General features: G+C 44.9%; 2 protein-coding genes across 2 annotated transcripts in view; one reads left to right on the top strand and one right to left on the bottom strand.

Moving 5' to 3' along the window:
• Window positions 1-352: 352 nt before the first annotated feature.
• Window positions 353-7622, bottom strand: pex2 (peroxisomal biogenesis factor 2). Its single transcript, XM_083666159.1, has 2 exons — window positions 7574-7622; window positions 353-2216 (listed from the first exon to the last, which is right to left on the bottom strand). The coding sequence occupies exons 1-2, from the start codon at window positions 7575-7577 to the stop codon at window positions 1255-1257; spliced, it is 966 nt and encodes a 321-aa protein (XP_083522285.1). The 5' UTR covers window positions 7578-7622; the 3' UTR covers window positions 353-1254.
• Window positions 7623-8360: 738 nt separating this feature from the next.
• Window positions 8361-19394, top strand: part of LOC310817242 (uncharacterized protein) — a gene marked incomplete at its 3' end in the record, with an annotated part of 22030 nt that continues 10996 nt past the window's right edge. The window contains exons 1-3 of the mRNA XM_083687709.1: window positions 8361-8460; window positions 9876-10025; window positions 13992-14123. Of these exons, the coding sequence (XP_083543835.1) occupies window positions 8362-8460; window positions 9876-10025; window positions 13992-14123 (381 nt within the window). The 5' untranslated portion in view covers window position 8361. The remainder of the gene's footprint in view (window positions 8461-9875; window positions 10026-13991; window positions 14124-19394) is intronic.

Genomic DNA, 19394 nt, shown 5'->3' with positions numbered 1-19394 from the left:
CACCCCCTTGATCTTTAGCATGTTCTGGTGGTGTGAAAGGGGATAATGGGAGCTGGAAAGGGAGCCTGAGAAGTGTGTTGATTGTTATAACTTTCCCTCATCTCTCTCTCTTTCTCTCTCTTTCTCTCCCTCTGTCTGTCTGTCTGTCTGTCTGTCTGTCTGTCTGTCCATCTGTCTCTCTCTCTCTCCCTGTCTCTCTCGCTCTCTCCCTTTCCCTCTCCCCCTCTCCCCACTTAAAACAAATACAAAAACACCCATAAGGTAATTTTCTAGCAGGGCATTACTTGGCATCAATTTTAATGATGTCAAAATAGAATTTAGGCACAAATACAAACAAATGCTAATTTGTTGATGATGAACAGCATCAGAAATGCATCCATTATTTATTCAGTCAAGTTTCTGCATTTTTCATCAGAACAAATATTCCCATTTCGATAGACACACACACACACACACACACACACACACACACACACACACACACACACACACACACACACACACACACACACACACCAATTTGGGGGCAAAATCAACACATGCATCAAATATATGCTCTGTGTATCTCCACCGTCACTCAGTGCACAGAGGACAAATAGTTTGAGGCCTAGTCTAACAGCAGACATAGAGGGACCACAGGACCATGTCAATATATGCACACATACATAATACATGTCTGGTCCATGTGTGTTCAGAACACAGACAGACATCATTTGGAATCTTATTCATCTCCTCATATGTCTATCATCTCTCTCTCTCTCTGTTATATACACTCACTGAACACTTTATTAGGAACACTGTACACCTTCTCATGGTGGAGGTGGTGGAATGGTGTAGGGAAAGTTTTTTTGGCACACTTTGGGCCCGTTAATACCAATCAATTATCGCCTAAATGCCACAGCCTATTAGAGTATTGTTGCTGACCATGTGCATCCCTTCATGTTACAGAGTACATCTCAGAAAATACTAGACATCTTTGTGGGATAAACCCTCTGTGTGTGCGTGTATGTGTGTTAATAGCCTGAAGGCTCATTCTGCAAGTGAGCACGCCATTCACTGTGAAGTCACGTGTTCAGGAACGATCGTGACGCATAAGTCCACGCGGGGTCCGTTGGAGGTGTTCAAAAGCGTTCCTTTGTTTCCTTTGAAGTGTGTTCGCCAGTCCGCCCACCCTTCAAACAGGGCACCGCTGTCCACCTCCTGTGTCTTCATACCAACCAGGAGGCGACATCATCATCACCACCATCAGCATCGTCATCTGCCGTGAATCTCAGTCATTTCGATGTGCAGTTTGACGGGCTCCACCTCCCCCACCTCCACCCCGCACTTGGGACACGTCAGGTAGACGTCGGCGAGGGAGTGGCTCTTCACGCAGTAGTAGCAGAACACGTGACCGCACCCCACCGCCGTGTGAGGCATGGTCGGCCACTCCCCGCACAGGCCGCACTCTCTCCAGGCTCCCTCCCCCTCCCTCCTCCCCCCGCCCTCCTCCTCCTCCCCCCCGGCCCCCACCAGCGGCCGGACCAGCGAGCACACCGCCGCTTTGGCCTTCCTCACGTTGACCAGGGGCAGCAGGAAGATGAGGAACTCGGCGAAGCCGTGCCAGAGGAGCTCGCGGTTCATGTACTGGAAGCCCACGTCGCGGACCCCCTGCGGTTTGCTGAAGACCGCCCGCACGCCCAGAATCCTCTCTGTCAGGGTGGGGTGGCGGCCGTTCCTCAGGAACGCCAGGAAGTTGACGAGGCCGGCGATCTGGGCGAGACCAGACAGGAGGGCGAGGGAGCGCCGGAGAGCCAGGTGCAGGCCACCGCCTCCGTCGCCCGTCCCCAACCCCAGGGACAGCAGCAGGTTGTGGGATCGCTCTCGGAGCCAGCGGGGGCCCATGGAGAGCAGGGCCAGGCCTAGCCTCTGCCTGCGGCTGAGGGGTCGGTAGCGGGGGGAGAGGGAGAGGGCGTTGTGGTAGCGGAGGCCAAGCAGAGACTGACCCACGGTGGCACTGCTGGAGTAGATGGTGAACCTCCACAGGAGGAGCTGCAGCAGGGCCTTGAGCTCCGGTTCCACGGGGGTCAGCAGGCCTGGGCGGAAGTGCTGGAAACACTGGGAGAACTGGGCCCAGACCAGCTGCTCCAGGGCAGAGTCCAGCTCAAAGGCATCCAGCTGGTTGATTCTCAGGACGGGGGTCTGGGGGTCTGGACCGGATCCTCTGGTGTTTACGGCTGGAAAACACAACAGGAAGACTTATTATCATACAATATACAGTATTAATATTCAGTATTTGTTAATATCACATATCGACCCAACCCTAGTTGGTGATAATGTTTAGTCAGTCATAGAGTTCATAATATTCATACATTATATGTATACTGTATAATCTGTTAGTTTGGAGAGTTCAGAGGCAACAGTAGTGAGGAAAACATCTTCTATGTAGGAGGACACCTTAAGAGGAACCAGACCTAAGAGATGAGGAGCCAACCCTGTTATGCTTCTTATTTTTTTTTTTTTTAACATTGGAGCTGAAATCACTTTTCACATGTAAAACCCGTTCTAAATGCAGCCTTTGAGCATTGGGATGCGGAAGGGCAGGGGTCTTAGACTGCTCTCTCTGTCTCTCACACACACACACACACACACACACACACACACACACACACACACACAGGGCCCAGTGGGTCTTAGCCTGCTCTCTCTGGAGATAGGGGGTGTGTGTACAAATCACATCACCAGGGATTAGCCTTACGGCGCAGGCTCAGCTACAGCGTAAACATCCGCCAAATGTGGAACTACTTTCCTCCAGAGGACTCCATATGGGATCTCACAAGTGTGACGTCTGGGCGATTTCTCACCGCATACACTCTGTTTATCTGTCTTTTCCTCAAATGAAACGGGTTTAGAAATGGACGGCAGAAGCAGAGAGAGGCCCTTCTCTACAGTGGCCTTTTGTGTTGCGGTGAACAGGATTTGTTACGTGGCTTTAAAGAGATTTGAGTTGAGGAAATATGGCAGCTTTTGACAGCGAGATGGGTCAGTTCAGACATTTGCAGAGTTACATTCTAATATGTAGGCTATCCGTGGTTGGGTTTATTTTGGTAGTTACGAACATCTGTGTACTCGTATTGAATCACAGCACACTTTACTGGTAAGGTCCAACTGAGTTATAATTACAACTTTCAATGACAAAATCCTTCAAAGAAGAATTCACAAAGAAAAATGGGTTAATATCAAATACATAGTTTATTTTTTGACAGGAATGGCACTCTATTTACAAGCTATGCCTACATCTGTAAGGTACGGTGCCACTGACTTTTGAATTAGAAAATGAATTTTAAAAAAAAGTAGCCTAAAGTGGGTTAATAACACGTACTGGAGATAGTTTTCCTTTTAGAAATGGCACTCTATTTAAGTATACTAGCGTATAGAAGTATAACAGGTTCTTTTTGATATCAAATTGTTACATTTGCGTGTGTATAGGCTACCGTGTCTGTGTGTGTGTGAGTATGTGAGTATGTGAGTGTGTGTGAGTATGTGAGTGTGTGTGTGTGTGTGTGTGTGTGTGTGTGTGTACAAGCATCGTTATCAGTCATACAAGCGGGCCCTCGCTCTTGAGTAACAGCTAATCTGTCAGCCCATACCACCACACACAGCCAGGTGTGACATTTCCCTACCACCGCACATACAGTACAGCACCCTCCAGAGAATCCATGGGCCCGATATTCTCTTCAAAGCCTTTTTATTGAGCAGTTTACAAGTTATGAATGAATATGTTTTATTTGGGAACACAGTATTGACAGCGACCTATCAATAGTAATGCGACTATTGTCAGGGGCCTGTCAATATTAATGTAATTATGATGTAGAGGATCACAGAGATGTTAGTGTCGGGGGCAAGTTACATCTCCTACTGGCCCTGATATCAATAGCTGGATTACTATTGACAGCCTCCCTCAGACTCGCAGCACTTGCCAAATATATAACAAGCGAGACACTTCAGTCAATGCTCTCTGCCTATAAAAATTAAGCATTAGAATTTACAGGGCTTTGACCGGAGAACTGGAAATCTATTGCATCTTATGTAATCGTCAAAAGTCACAATCAATTGCGGTGTTTACTCCTATTGTAAACAAAGGACCTGGCTCAACGCACGCACGCACGCACGCACGCACGCACGCACGCACTTATCTTAAAGCATTGACCAGGAGACATCAACTTCATCATTTTCCAATAGATGGAAATGCCCTCTCCTGGAGCAAGTCCCTGACAGTTTGAGCCAAGCCAGACTGAGAGCAGTTAGCCTATAGGCCTAGTAGTTCACACATCTAGGGTGCTTCTGAAAATCCATACAAAAACAAGTGGATATGATAGTCCTGGTTTCAGGAGGGTAAACTCAAAGGTTTTTAACATCTAAAATGCCAATATTTTATGAATGTCTGATGCCTAGTTTGACAAGTATAGTCAACAACAAAGAAAATACATACTGACATGCCATAGCCATAATGAACAAGCAATTCTGACCATATTGTTTCATATGGAGCATTACAATCAAAGACAGAAAAAAAAAACATGCCTGGCATCAGGCTACAGCCTACTGGTCAAATCAGGGCTTATAATAATGACTATACTGTGAAGAGACGCCTGACATCCAGAGACGCAAACAGACAGACAGATCGGCTGTCACTCCAACCCCAAGGCAGCACGCTGCGTAGACTATAGCCTGCTGATGAAAAATTAAAAAAAAAAGGAAAATAAAAATAAAAAGAGAAAAAAAAATGGAGAGAAAACAGATAAGCACAAACAGCTCCCACAATCCTGACCTTGAGTCTGCCGATCACAATGACACAGGGACACATTCCTGAAGCGAAGACAGTTTGGCTATTTGGGATTGTGGGGAATTTGGAGGGTGGCTACACTGTCATCTTGACCTTGGGTTGTGGCATATACAGTTGGCCCCTTTAGGGAGGGGGAGGGAGAGGGGGAAGCCCACATTTTGCGGGTATGTCTTCGGTCCCTCAAGACTGGACAGAGCACTAGCTGTGAAACTATCCAACAAGCTATGATTACACCTCCGTTGTAAACTGTCTAGACAAAGTATGTCCCGTTTTATGCATTAGGCCTAACTCCTGGCTTAAAAACCTGAGTCCATATTCCAAAGTGGTTAGCGCTGGCTGTTAGCATACATTTGCTGAAATTATATATATATATATATATATATATATATATATATATATATATATATATATATATACACACACATACACACACACACACACACTAGAACAACTGGTTTCCTCAGATGCCTGTGGCAGAAAAAAAAATGCATTTGTGAGACTTAGCATAGCATGCTAAATTACGCCCAACATTTTTCCTCTCATGTAGCCTAAATTAATTTGTGTAAAAGGTCTGGAGAATGTAACCTACCCCTCTGAGTGCTCTAACCTCTTTTTTTCCCCCTGTTCCTTTTATTGCTTTTCTCTTGCTGGCCAAAGTATCAGGCCCACTAATGTTCTCTCAATGAAAACGGATGAGAATGTCAGTTTTGGAACTCTTAAAAAAGTGATGTCATCGTCCTGTGGACCGGGGCATTACAGGGACGCTAAAATTATCCGGGCGGTAACCGGACTAATTGTTATGAGTCTGTTTCATGAAAAATTAATGTGTGTAAATGCACAGAGGGGTCCTCGGGCCCTGGCTGTGTGTGTCGCACATTAATGCTTTATCAAGGCTCCCCTCTGCCTTCCCCTAATCACCAAAGACTCTACAGAAGCAAGGGGTGAGGGCCTAGTTAATGCCTGAACAAAAAAAAAAACATCACTTAAAACACGTCTGACACAAAGATTTGTGCTCTGCTTAATCTGGTTTGCTCAGAAGGTAAATTATTTAAGAGAATTAATTGATTTCGTGAGTACGAAGGTGGAAGATGCAAAGGATGTATGAGTAATAAGTACATGGGGGTTTGCAGGAAAACAACTTAAAAACTCATGAAACATTTAGAGGCCAGAGAAACAGATTGAATGGGGAGGAAAAGAACAGTTAATGAATGAGAAAATTGAAGTTGTGTCTTTATGAAGGAATGTGTGAGCATTGGGGCCTAACCCTCATGCAAATAAAATGCGTGGGCTTAAGAATATTTGATCAACTCATCCGAGCGCCTGTCTTAATGCATGACAAGACACGGCTTTAGAAACAATGATGTGAACTTCTGTTCTTTCATGTTTTATCATTTGTGCACAATCATTAAGATGATTGAGCAAATGGAATGCTTAACATGCTAGGATGCCAGATGCCTAGAAAACCCCAAGGGATGTTGTTGCTCTCCAAAGCAGACAAAGTGGCATGTAAAAGATGTGTCTTTGGCGGTGACTCATTAGGCTACATAAAATAGGACTACTTCACAGACACTGGCATTCCACCCCTGTCTTTAAGTCAATAAAACAGACACTCTGTTATTATTGGATGTTATGATTTGAGTTAAGTGAGGGCATATCCTGTTGCTATGTTGATGTAACTATGGAGGTCTACATAAACCAGCACTATTGCAGGCTTAATATTGAAACCACTTAAAATAGGCTTTTAAGAAATAGGAACTTTTTCTTTCAAATTAATACCTCTTCCGGAGAAATCTATAGACGAACCCTTGACCCCTAGCTGAGATCACACCCCAGTTTAACTTCACTGATTCCTTTAAAAACCCACTCATTATGCTAAGTGTTCAGTAACCCCCCTCCCCCCCCCGACCCAGTCCAATCCTGTGTAATCAGTTGCTCTAGATTCACTTGATAAAGACATTCTTAAACTCCATACATATCAGTCATTTAACACAAAATCCCAAATCTGCTCCATTTTGACATTTTAATAATAAGGCAAGAGCATTACGTGATAATCAGGGTGAGGATTACGTTGGCACGGAGTGAGATGGCAGCCAGAGAGACTGGAAAAGAGAGATAGAATGAGACAGGGAGCGATAGAATAGAGGATGATGATTGAGAGAGGAGAGGGTTGGAGTGAGTGGGCTCTTGAAAATCAATAAAATCAACTTGGCAGTCTCGGTGTGATGGTCGTCCTCTTGATCTCTGGGACTGATTATTCTACTGTACAGAGACATGCTCTATCATGTGGACTGTATGAAAGTGGAATTATCAAGACTATGAGGACACTTCCTCTGATAGACTATTGTTTACACAAGTGGCTCAGCCTCTGGAACAACGTCCTTTCATATTTCATTAAAAGGCTGTGTAAGTGCAAAACTACACCCGTTGAGTATGCAGTCAAGGTGAAAGCCATAGTGGATTCGTAAAGACACGTCCAGAGCATTGAACACAACAGAAAGGCTAGATGGTGTGCATCTTCCACAGTAGCCTGCTATAGTGTCAAGATGAAAGCATTAAGTACACCTTATTCACGATTTCCGATGCATCGAACATTCAAAGACATACTGTTCAATAATGGGAGCTCATATGTAGCAGTTTGCGTAAATCTATTTGCTAAGCTCTCAAAAAAGAACGATCGGTGTAAAAAGCAACGCATGTATATACAGCTACAATGAATCGCATTGCAACTGGAAAAGAGGGACAGATATTTACCCATTGTTTTGCTCGATAGAGGATAGAGTTTCACCTCGACACGAAAACACGGTGCATTTCCGGGTTGTCAACAATAGCCCCTCCCCCCGAAAGTGAATACGCCAATCGCGAATCCAGTGGCAAGCCCACTGTCAACGTTAACCAATCACATGTTGTATCGCCAGCCGTGAACTTTGCGAGGTAAACATGAAAATCAAAGCGGGAAAAAAAAAATAGTGGGCGGATGCTTCAACCTCAACCCAACCCCAGATAGCGGTGATGTCAGCAGCATTTCAACCAATTAACACTTACGAATTGAAAACGGACAACCGTATTAACCAATCGTATTTCTGCAAGCGGGCAGGCTGACTGCCAGCCACAAACAGGCCTTCCACACATGTCAAACCGATCGTTGTAGTTACCGTACTTAGCGACCACTTGTACTTCACTGTTGTTTCACAACAGTGCAAGTATGGCAATAAATGTCTTAACAAGACACATAGCAAGTTCTGTTTTTCTCTTTGTGAAATCTTAAACTCAGCTGCAGCGGTAGCGATCAACTGTCATCCCCTCAGCTGATTGCCAGCGACAGTAACCTCTGTGACCGTGTTTTCAAACAAGCTAAGCTAGCAAAAACACTAACCAGCAGTTAATGTTTATTTATCAACTGCCGGAGAGACAAGCTTGCAAAAATGAATAGAGGCAGAATAGCTTCCGATCAACGGCACACAAGTGACACTTTGAAGCAGATGTCGACGTCAACGGTTGGTGATGATGGTGGGGGTCTATTCTGCCCTGTGACCAAAAATATGAAACATCTTCTGGAGGAATTCAAAGGGTTGTACGAGGAGAGGCTGAGGCGCCTCGAGTTTGATGCCAAAGGTGGCACACAGGAGGAGATGCTGCGGGTAGGTGAATCAGTTCCATCTTTATTATCCCAGAGGGAAATTTGTTTTGCAGGCAAGGGTAACATAACACACAATAAAAGTACACTAAAATACAATACAATTAGAAAAGTGTAAGCAGACATATTGAGAACGTACACAACACGACACGACAACATTCATACAACCGTTAAAGTGCCAGTTAAGGGCTAATAAGGTGCAATGGGTCATACAGTCCATTCCTTCTGTGTTCCCGGAAAATGCATTTAGTGACTTGATCGCTGTAGGAATGATAGTAACGTTATTTGTAGTCACATTTAAAAAAATAAATAATAATCTGTCCTCAAATACAAAAGCAGACAGAACACGCTGAGAAACAAGAGATCCTACAGTACTGTAGAATGCACCCCATTACCTAACATTGCATTGATGCATTGATGTAACCAATAAAGACAAAAATACATTCTTTGCAATGCATGATACTCATCATTAGGAGATGAATGACAAGGGGAAACACACAGATGGTTTTTATAGAGCCACTGCACTTGTAACAGGTGGTAAATTGCATTAAGCTTCCATTCTGAGCAGCAGAAATAGAGACGTGGACCTGCAGTCATGTTTTAAAAGGCTTCTAATCATCTGGATTGTCATGTGAGATCATTTAGGTACAGAATGTAACACAGAGGCTGTACATCAAAGCAAGATGTAACAAGGTTTCAGGGATGAGCTTTGGTCAAGTGGTCCAGTGCTGTAGCTACCTAACAAGGTTATGCATTTATAATCTCCAAAGCGCTCCAGTCCCCATGGTAGACCTAGACAGTCAATCTTAAACATCCTGTTCTCAAAACTCTTTATGTATTTGTTTTTTACTAACCTTTTGTGTTCCAAAGCACAGTCCTAGTTTTGCTAACATATTTATAACCTATTTGCAACATTTACATGAAGGTCTATAATGAGGTGGGGCTGTTCATGACATAAAGCAGAAGAAAGTAAAGTAAAGGGAAATTGTCTTGTGTTTTATGTCGGTCTTTTATGTCGGTGATTATGTCAATCAATCCACTGCCCTACTTCTTCATAAACCAAAGATGTAAGACCAAAGAAGTAAGATTCCCTCGACCTTCGGCTAAACCTTTGTCCTGTTCGGTTGTTGGCAAGCATTGTCAATGAAAAACATAATTGGAATGGCATGTCATTTCGGCCCCATTATGCTTGTGAAATTGAAAACCCGCAACACAAAGGCCCCCATATTGTGTGAGGCCTGTTAGCACCCTGTAGCTAGTGCGGCCCGGTTTGGAAGCTGTGAAAAGTTATTGTGAGTTTGATGCCCCCGCCAGAAAGTTGTGAGTTTGATGCCCCCTTAGGGCAAGCTACTGTACCCCACTGTTACAATGTGACCACGGCCAGCCTACTTACAGTATCTGTTCTCTTTCTCTTTCTAGATGAAAGTGCGCGTTCTCCAGTCCTACGTAAACGACCTCGGTGACCAGAATCAAGTTCTGGTGCAGACAGTGGAGGGCCTGGAGAGAGAGGCTAACAACAAAGTCGTCAATCTGGAGGCCAAGCTACGCACCTCGGATGACATCATTAACGTAACGTTTCTTCCTTTGTGTATGGAATGGCTTGGCCTTCAACAGGAGTCTGCGGTCTGTTTGTATTTGCGAACAACATGTGTATGAAATGTCTCATTGTTGGAATCCAATCATGGCAAATGGCACCACAGACAAAAACACAATCATAGAAACAATTATTATCACAGATTTTTTCTTAACAAACAGTAACAAAAATGAGGTCATATTGTATAGGCCTGTAGTTCCAAGCGTGGGGGCCTGGAAATGTGTGCGTGGTTGTGAATACAGTGGTAAGAAACCTTCCACAAGGCCCTGTAGACTAGGCCGATAGAGACACATGTATGCTCAGGTGTAAGACTCCAGCATGCATACAAACAAATGTAATAAATATTTCAATGGCCCAGAAGTTCAATTGGCCTCTCTTGTACCCATTTTCCTTTCGAATACAACAAGGGTACTTATAACACTCAGAGTTAGCAGCGAGATGTAAAAAGGCTAAATTGCTTTGGCTTTTTTCTGTCCTTCACCATCTACAGTTCTCAGACAGATTTAAAAGCTGAATGTCTGAACATTTGCGATTCCTTCTCAAGGTGAATTTATTTGTTCAAACAATACCGTGACCTTCTGATATTGTCCTATTCCGATGGCAGGTTAGCTTTGCCGTTGCCATTCATTAGCTACCCAGTGTGGGTTTTGTAAAAGAATAGTAACATAATCAAGGTTGACTATTCATCCACACTTATCAGCTATTATGGAGAAGGCCAGAGGGCAGCGTCTGCATATATACAGTTCTCAAAGGTCAAAGTAAATGTCAAGTTTCATATTTTTTGCACCATGGATCTTTGTTTCTTTTTTTTATCACCCCGATCACATATCTGTGAAAACAGATTTTTCTTCATGGACACCCAGCGAGAGGCAGACTGAGGTGAATTTCTTTAGTTTGTTTCTAAGGCTAAAGGGCCTCGATAGGACCACTTAACATGACTGTGTCGGTGTAGGCTTTTGTCTGAATTCAATACAGTTGTTGTCTAACATAATTGCACATTAGCTGAAAGATATTGGAATGCTTCATAAATGACAACATTGCATAGTTCACCTCTGTGCACTGCAGCATCCACTCACTGAGAACTTTATTAGGAACACCTGTACACCTTCTCATTCATGCAATTATCTAACCAGCCAATTGTGTGGCAGCAGCGCAATGCATGAAATCCTGCCAGCAGCTTCAGGTAATGTTCACATCAACCATCGGAACGGGGAAAAATGTGATCTCAGTGATTTTGACCGTGGCATGGTTGTTGGTGCTAGACGGGCTGGTTTGAGTATTTCTAAAACTGCTGATCTCCTGGGATTTTCACACACAACAGTCTGAGTTTACTCAGAATGGTACAATAAAGAAAAAAACATCCAGTGAGCGGCAGTTCTGCGAACGGAAACGCCTTGTTGATGAGAGAGATCAACGGAGAATGGCCAGACTGGTTTGAGCTGACAGAAAGGCTACGGTAACTCAGGTAACCACTCTGTACAATTGTGGTGAGCAGAAAAGCATCTCAGAATGCACAATGCGTCGAACCTTGAGGCGGATGGGCTACAACAGCAGAAGGCCACATCAGGTTCCACTTCTGTCAGCCAAGAACAGAAAGCTGAGGCTGCAGTGGGCACAGGCTCACCAAAACTGGACAGTTAAAGACTGGAAAAATGAAGCCTGGTCTGATGAATCTTGTTTTCTGCTGAGGCACACAGATGGTAGGGTCAGAATTTGGCGCCAACAGCATGAATCCATGGCCACAATTTAACCATCTTCTAATGGCTACTACCAGCATGATAATGCAACATGTCACAAAGCAAAAGCTGTCTCAAACTGGTTTCATGAACATGACAATGAGTTCAGTGTTCTTCAGTGGCCTTCCCAGTCACCGCATCTGAATCCAATAGAACACCTTTGGGATGTGGTAGAACGGGAGATTCACGGCTTGAGATTCACAGAATCTCAAAGAAATGTTTCCAACATCTCATGGAATCAATGCCACAAAGAATTGAGGCTGTTTTGAGAGCAAAGGGAGGCCCTACCCAGTATTAGTTTAGTGTTCCTAATAAAGTGTTCGGTGAGTGTATGCACAGTACCAGCCAAAAGTTTGGACACACCTTCTCATTCAATGGTTTTTCTTTATTTTTATTATTTTCTACATTGTAGATTAATAATGAAGACATCAAAACTATGAAGGAACACATATGGAATTATGTAGTAAACAAAAAAGTGTTAATCAAACCAGAATATGTTTTATATTTTAAATTCTTCAAATTCGCCACCTTTTGCTTTGATGACAGCTTTGCACACTCTTGGCAAGGTGTGTCCAAACTTTTGACTGGTACTGTACTTATAGATGATGTAGCGATTGAAAGAAGTGTTGTTGCCTGGGTGGTAAACTTGAACTGACTTGAGGGCTACTTTCCAATGTGCTTGTTGTAAAATACGGTATGAATAAGTGCCATGTCGATACAAGATATGAGAAATACCAGCCAATGCTTACTTCTCGGCCTATCTCAATGCAAAATATCATTGGCGGAATAGGAGTCCTAGCCTACATTTCTTAACCATTTGACAGTAGTTGGCCCACTATGTTCACCCACCATGCTTTATTGTCCAGACTTATGACTTATGAGACATATGACATTTTATAATTCCCTAACAATAGTGATAATTCACTGATAATGATTATTCCCAATTGCACTATTAACAACAGAAAGTACTCTTTTTAAGTACTTAAGAAACAATGTGAAGAATAAACAGTGCATTCCTCTATTGACCCTCCTTTAGCATCCACAAGCCTTGTGAGCCAGCCAAACTTGATTTGAGTCATCTAGTGAGGTTCTAAGGTTCTGTTTATGTTTTCTAGTCTGTACAAATAACTGCATCTGGTGGAATTAGATTGGTGGAAAGGAATAGACTGTCCCAGCAGTCTATTATACTCTCGTCCCCTGGCTGTCGTAAGCATTGCTGTGCTAATGTCCCATGATTGGAAATTCAATCAATTCAAGAACATTTAAAGCTACTTATGTGCCGGTGGACAACGTCAACTATGCAATGAGCACGGTAATATGAGTGGCCGACGTCTGATTGAAAGGTTGTAATAGGTTTTCCTCGTTTCTTGCCCGGTATTGTCCTGCTGAAATGGTTTGCAAAGAGAACTGCACTTTCACTCGACGAACGCCCACTCTCTCAATCCTCGGTTCATTACAAGGATATTTCTCTGTAGACTCTAGACATATTGCCAGTTTACAATGTTTCACGAAAGCACATCTTGTGATGGCACAAGGATAGACACAAAAAAGGTCAACCCCCCCCCCCCCCCCCCCCCCCCGCCCCCACGTCTGGCATAACCAGGAAGAGGAGCAGCGACGATTACGATGAAGACGATGACAACGATGGCAACATCCCCTCTAAGAGGCAGCGTCCTCTATTAGAAAACAGATTCTGACAGATATGAGAACCCTAGCAGGGCCTCATGAAGATACCTTATTTTTTTGGGGGGGGGGGGGGGGCGGTTGTACATGTTGCATCAGGCAAGGTTAAACCTGAATTGTAATTGATTCTCGTGTTCTTTATACGATCATCATTTGAGGTTGGCCATGAATATACATACAGCAGGTCAAATCTGTCAACAAACTAAATGGAATAAACAAATACGCTGGAAGGAAAGACGCTGCTCGGCTTTAGAGACGAGAGCTGCATTGCAGAGAGATTCGGAAGAGATTCAGACATGCTTCAGACACGCTACCGCGTCACAATACCTGGTACTCTCGTCCTGGATCTCAGACTGGGACTCAAATTCCTTTCGGGATTAGATTGCTTTTCATTTAATGCGCTTTGGCGCGTGTCATCGGTGTACTGTACCAAGTGCTCTGGGATCCGAATCAAAGGGGGGTGGAGCATCCTAAATTATGATGTGGTTCACGTGACGTTCATCTCTGATGTGGTTTCCTCAGGGGCTGGACCAGCGGAGGAGGGCTCTGGAGGAGAAGGAGTGTGCTCTGCGCTCTCAGAACCAGGACCTGAGGTCCGACGTGGGTTCTCTCATGTGTTTCATTCAACGAGCCAGACACACGCAAGACCTGGACGTGAGTCGTGTTCCCCTCGGTAGTTCTTCCTCTCTTTTCTTCCTTTCTATTCTTCCTGTCTGGTTCTCTTCTCTCCTACAGGGATCTATCGACTGTCCCTTCTCCCTCATTCCCTCATACTCTTTCTTTCTCCCCTCCACCCTTCACTATCATTCTGTGTTCCCCTCAGCTTTGTCCCTCTTTATTTGTCTGTCTCTCTCTCTCTCTCTCTCTCTCTCTCTCTCTCTGTCCTGACCTCCCCCCCCCCCCCTCTTTTTCACAAACCTTTCACCCCACCCTCTCTTTTTTATAATCAAACTCAGACAGTAGTCGCTGATTTACATGTCGTTGCACATGTTCCTCCTCAGAGCAGTGTGTGTGTGTGTGTGTGTGTGTGTGTGTGTGTGTGTGTGTGCGCGTCTGCGTGTGTGTGCGTTAATTCCTTTTGCTTGGACCCTGGCCCGAGGGACAGTAAGGGGCAGTGCAGATCACTGGGAGATCAGAGCAGATCAGTGGGGGATCATCGGGGGATCAGCGGGTCCCGCTTTGATCCACCCGTCCCGCCCGCTGAACCGTTCCCACAGTTCCCCTCAGGCCACCCCATATTCCCGTACTATTCCCACCGCGATCCCGTTACAGTCCGATTCCTTTTCCAATTCCGACTGGCCGTTCCGATCACTTTCCTGGGGCCTCCTGAACCCGCAGATCTGGTGGTGCTCTTTGGAGGACCTGAAAGAAGACACCCTCAGGGGTCAGAGGTCGTCACTGAGATCTCCCATCAGCTCAGCGTTCCTCTGAGTTCTATGTTCAACCACTAGGGGGATAAAACAACTGACTTAGATGAGTGTAGCGTAGCAACTTTGTGTCTGGTCTGTGTGGTGACAGAGGGATAGGGGGAGAGAGAGGGAGAGAGACGGGGGGGGGGGGGGGGGGGGGGAGAGGAGGAGAGCAATGCAGACATAAGACACCCTAATAACACTACCAGTGTTATCCTTCCTAATAACAGGAAGGATAACGCGAAAAAGGCAAAACATCTGACAGGCGTGTACACGCTACCATGGTTCCGGGCTCAGCCCTTGTAAAGTGGCGTGCGAAGCCCCAGAGAGAGGCTGAGCGAAAGGGGGAGGCGGTTGCGGATGCCGACGGAGGGAGGTCACGGGGGTCATGGTCGTCGGCTATGCTAATACGGTTGTTAATGACTTTTCTTTTGAGTGATAATAGATGGGCTTCATTACCATATTAACTCTGTGATCCCGGCGTCACGGCCCCCCCCCGGAGCCCCTCCGCAGTGTAATGGATGCCCCGTTTGATCTCGTGGAATAATGAACTAATTAGCTTAATTAAAATCAATAGAGGTGCCAATACGAGGTTAGGGCTCAGGGCCGCGCCGTCTTTATCTATCTGCGTGAGTGCGTGTGTGCGCGTGGGGTAAAAGTCACGGGCCGTACAGAGGGAGGGAGAGAGATGGAGAGAGGGAGAAAGTAAAGGAGGGATGGAGAGAGAGGGGAGACTGAGGGAGAGAGACAGAGAGAGGGACAGACAGAAGGGAGTGAGAGACAGTAAGAGAGAGAGAGGGAGGGAGGGAGGGAGCGAGAGAAAGAGAGAGAGAGAGAGAGAGGTTCAGTCAGAGAGGTTTTCCTAATGCTGATTTATGAGTGCCGGAGGGTCGTTAGTTGGAATAAATGGCTTGCAGGAGCATGCGGCAGCATTACTCCGGTACAGGATACTAAGTGCATTGTAAGGTCAGCCGTAAGGGCAAACTTACATATGTAGTGGTCTGCCCTCGTAAACCTCTGTCCATATATCAGGACGGGATGGACCACGGTGTTCGTTCGCCTCGCTCCGTGTGGCTGAGAGCCGTCTTGGTAAAAGGGGAAAGCATGCGGTTCTTCATTGTCGTTTGGTTTCTCTCCACGAAGATGGGTTTTAGTGTAGAGCAGCCGTCGAAACGTTTGTCGTTGGAGCCTGAAAACAACGATTCAACGATCTTTTTGTACAGTTTTTGTACGGGTGTTTGCGTTGTTTTCTGAGGTGACCAAACTCTCAGACGTTGCATTGTATGTGTGTGATAGTAGACTTTGGATATGTCGGATCAAAATACAGCATTCCTACCGTGCGCTCTTCCACCGTGATTGGTCAAACACATAGCCATAGCTATCATCTGTGAGGAGGTCAAATCAAATCAAAGTTTACTTGTCATAGCCGTCGACGGTGCAATGACATACAGTACCAGTCAAAAGTTAGGACACACCTTCTCATTCAATGGTTTTTCTTTATTTGTATTATTTTCTACATGGTAGATTAATATTGAAGACATCAAAACTATGAAGGAACACATTCTTTCTGTAGTAAACAAAAAAGTGTTAAACAAACCAGAATATGGTTTATATTTTAGATTCTTCAAAGTAGCCACCTTTCGCTTTGACGACAGCTTTGCACACTCTTGGCAAGGTGTGTCCAAACTTTTGACTGGTACTGTATGTAAATAGATGTTTGTGGTGATTATAGTGCTATAATCTGCAGCTGCATGTATTTCTAAGGTTGAGGCCCTGGTCAAGGTGAAAACACTACAGCAGAAACAGTAAATTGGGCACAAAAGCCCCACACAGGGCAATAAACAACAGGTTTGCTGCACAGCTCGTGCAGCATGGCCAAGAATATCTTCCATATAAAGGGCTCCATTTCCCTTAAGCTACATTTTTTTTTGTACATTCCAAATAGATTGGACGCACAAATTCTACAGCTTGCAATTGTGCTGCTAGCAATGCATGGAATGCATGGAAGTGTACGTGCGTGCGTGCGTGCGTGCATGTGTGTGTGTGTGAGTTACTCTAGAGTCTTATTTGACACAATGGAACTCGGGTCAAACCGTATCAACCCAGACCTCGCTCAACCGTCTTTGGGACTTGATATGAATGCACCATTCAATGAATTCATCTTTCAAAGACATCGTCTGCGTTCAGAAATGTATGTTCCCAAAGTCAACATTGTGATGACATTGACACAGCCTATTACGGCACAGGCTACTAAAGATTGACTTTATCTCTCCCTTTTTTTCCCCCGAATATCTTTTTTTGGTCCGGCCTATTTCCGTATGTTTGTTCTTATAATAGACACATGGGTCCATTGTAGTGGAATTACGACACAGGCTTGTTGTCTCCAATCATCATCATCATCATCATCATGAGTTTGTTTTTTCTATCCCCCCTCTTTTCATCCCTCTTTCCCCGGACCCATCTGGTGACTCACACGTGGGTCTCTCTCCTTTGTTGTCATGGCCCCCGCCACATTTGAGTCCTCCTGGGCTATCTTAAGACCAAGGCAGAAACAAGCTGATTGTGTCAGAGGGCTGTTTTTTTTTTTTTTCTGACAGCGGAGAGGAGGAGGGAGGGGTGAAGGGTGAAGGGGGGGTGAGAGGAGGGAAAAGAGAGGAAGAAAAGAAAAAAGGGGAGCAAAAGAGAGGGAAGAGGGGAAGGCAGAAAGGGGAAGACAAGAGGAGGCGAAAGGAGGTGGAGAGAGAAGAGAGAAGGAGGGAGGAGAGCGAGGGATGCACTCGGTAGATGAAGGCCTTGAGACGGCTGGCCTAGATCCAGGACCCAATCACCACTCTCACCTTGACCGCCCGCTTTCAATCTCTCACTCGTCTTCTCCTCCCTTCTTTTTTTGTCCTGTCTTTCCACACTGTCTGTTTCTCAGTGCCGGTCACAACTCCTCTTCCTCCTCTTAACTCCTCCTCCTCTCCTCTTCCACCCCTCATGACATTGGAGGAGTGTCCCAACCATCTTGAATGGCTTCCTCTGCTTGACTCCTCTCCTCGACTCCTTACTTTGACTCCTTCTTCTTCTTGTTCTTCTGGGCCTCTGGTGTGAGTAGGCTGGCTAGGTGTTTTCATGTCTGGAGAAAGCCTGTTACACGTCAGCTGTCCTTATGGGAAGGACGGTCTGAGAGAACTGGGACCGAACCACCATCTCCATCTTAAGGGGACTCGCCTTCAAACTGATCGTGGAAAGCAATCTGTGTGATGCGACATCCATGTTGTGTGTGGGTGGGTGGGTAGGTGTGTGTGTGTGTGTGTGTGTGTGTGTGTGTGTGTGTGTGTGTGTGTGTGTGTGTCAACAACAGCTGACCATTACTTTAATAGTATTTTTCCACATAGCCCTTTAATTATATATATATATATATATTATCTAATTATATAGTAATATGTGTGTGTGTGTGTGTGTATATATATATATTAGTATATTAGTAGATCAGTATATATTGTATATGGGGCGATACACACCCACCCACACCCACATTGCTGCCATCCCTCTAACAAATGAGTTTACCGTGGTCATAACCTTCACAGCGCTCATTACCATAGATTGCATGCCTTTTCATAAAGCTGAGACCCACAGTGACGGATCACTAACCGCACACACACGTGCACACACACACACACACACACCCACATCCACATCAGGACCTTATTCCGGACACCAAGGCCGGCTGCCCGTAAATTACTCCCTCCACTCTCCTATACATAGTTAATCAGCTAATGTTGTTTTATTTCTTATTATTAATTTGCCCCTGCTTCTGATTTATCTAAATTATGCTCTCTCTCTCTCTCTCTCTCTCTCTCTCTCTCTCTCTCTCTCTCTCTCTCTCTCTCTCTCTCTTTCTCTCTCCCGGTCACACATTTGTATTCTGTCTCTAGTCTTTTGACAGTACTGCTGTCGTTTTTGAGAGACAGAGACAGAAAATGAAGAGTAAATGAACAAATGAGAGAGCGAGTGGTAAAGAAAGAGAGGGTGAAAGAGAGAGAGATGGGGGGGGGGTTGAATAAGCTATGTGCTTATTCATGTACTTAGGGGATTGCATTGGTAATGAATTGACTGGCTGTTTAAGGCATACATACATAGACCTGGCCTCCTACCCCCCTCCATAATAACAATGAGAGGTCATAACTCCCAGGCCCAGGGGTTCATAAGCATATCCCATATTAGCCACCTGACCTCTGTGTGTGTGTGTGTGTGTGTGTGTGTGTGTGTGTGTGTGTGTGTGTGTGTGTGTGTGTGTGTGTGGTCATCTCATTGTCAAACAGCAGCTTTAATATAGAAATACATTGTCGGGGGAATAGACTAATGTCACAAGGAAGTATACAAGCATGTAGACACACACACACGCACACGCACATGCACATGCACACGCACAAAACTATAACAAGACGGTTCCTTTTATCAACGCTTGAATGACAAAATCCTACACTCCCGAAAACGACCTTCAGCGGACTGTCGAATTCCAATGGAAATA

The sequence above is a fragment of the Argentina silus genome (assembly GCF_951799395.1).
Source record: "Argentina silus genome assembly, chromosome: 1".
Taxonomy (NCBI): Eukaryota; Metazoa; Chordata; class Actinopteri; order Argentiniformes; family Argentinidae; genus Argentina; species Argentina silus.
Note: the sequence above shows the minus strand (reverse complement) of the source record. Positions and strands in the feature narration are given on the sequence as shown.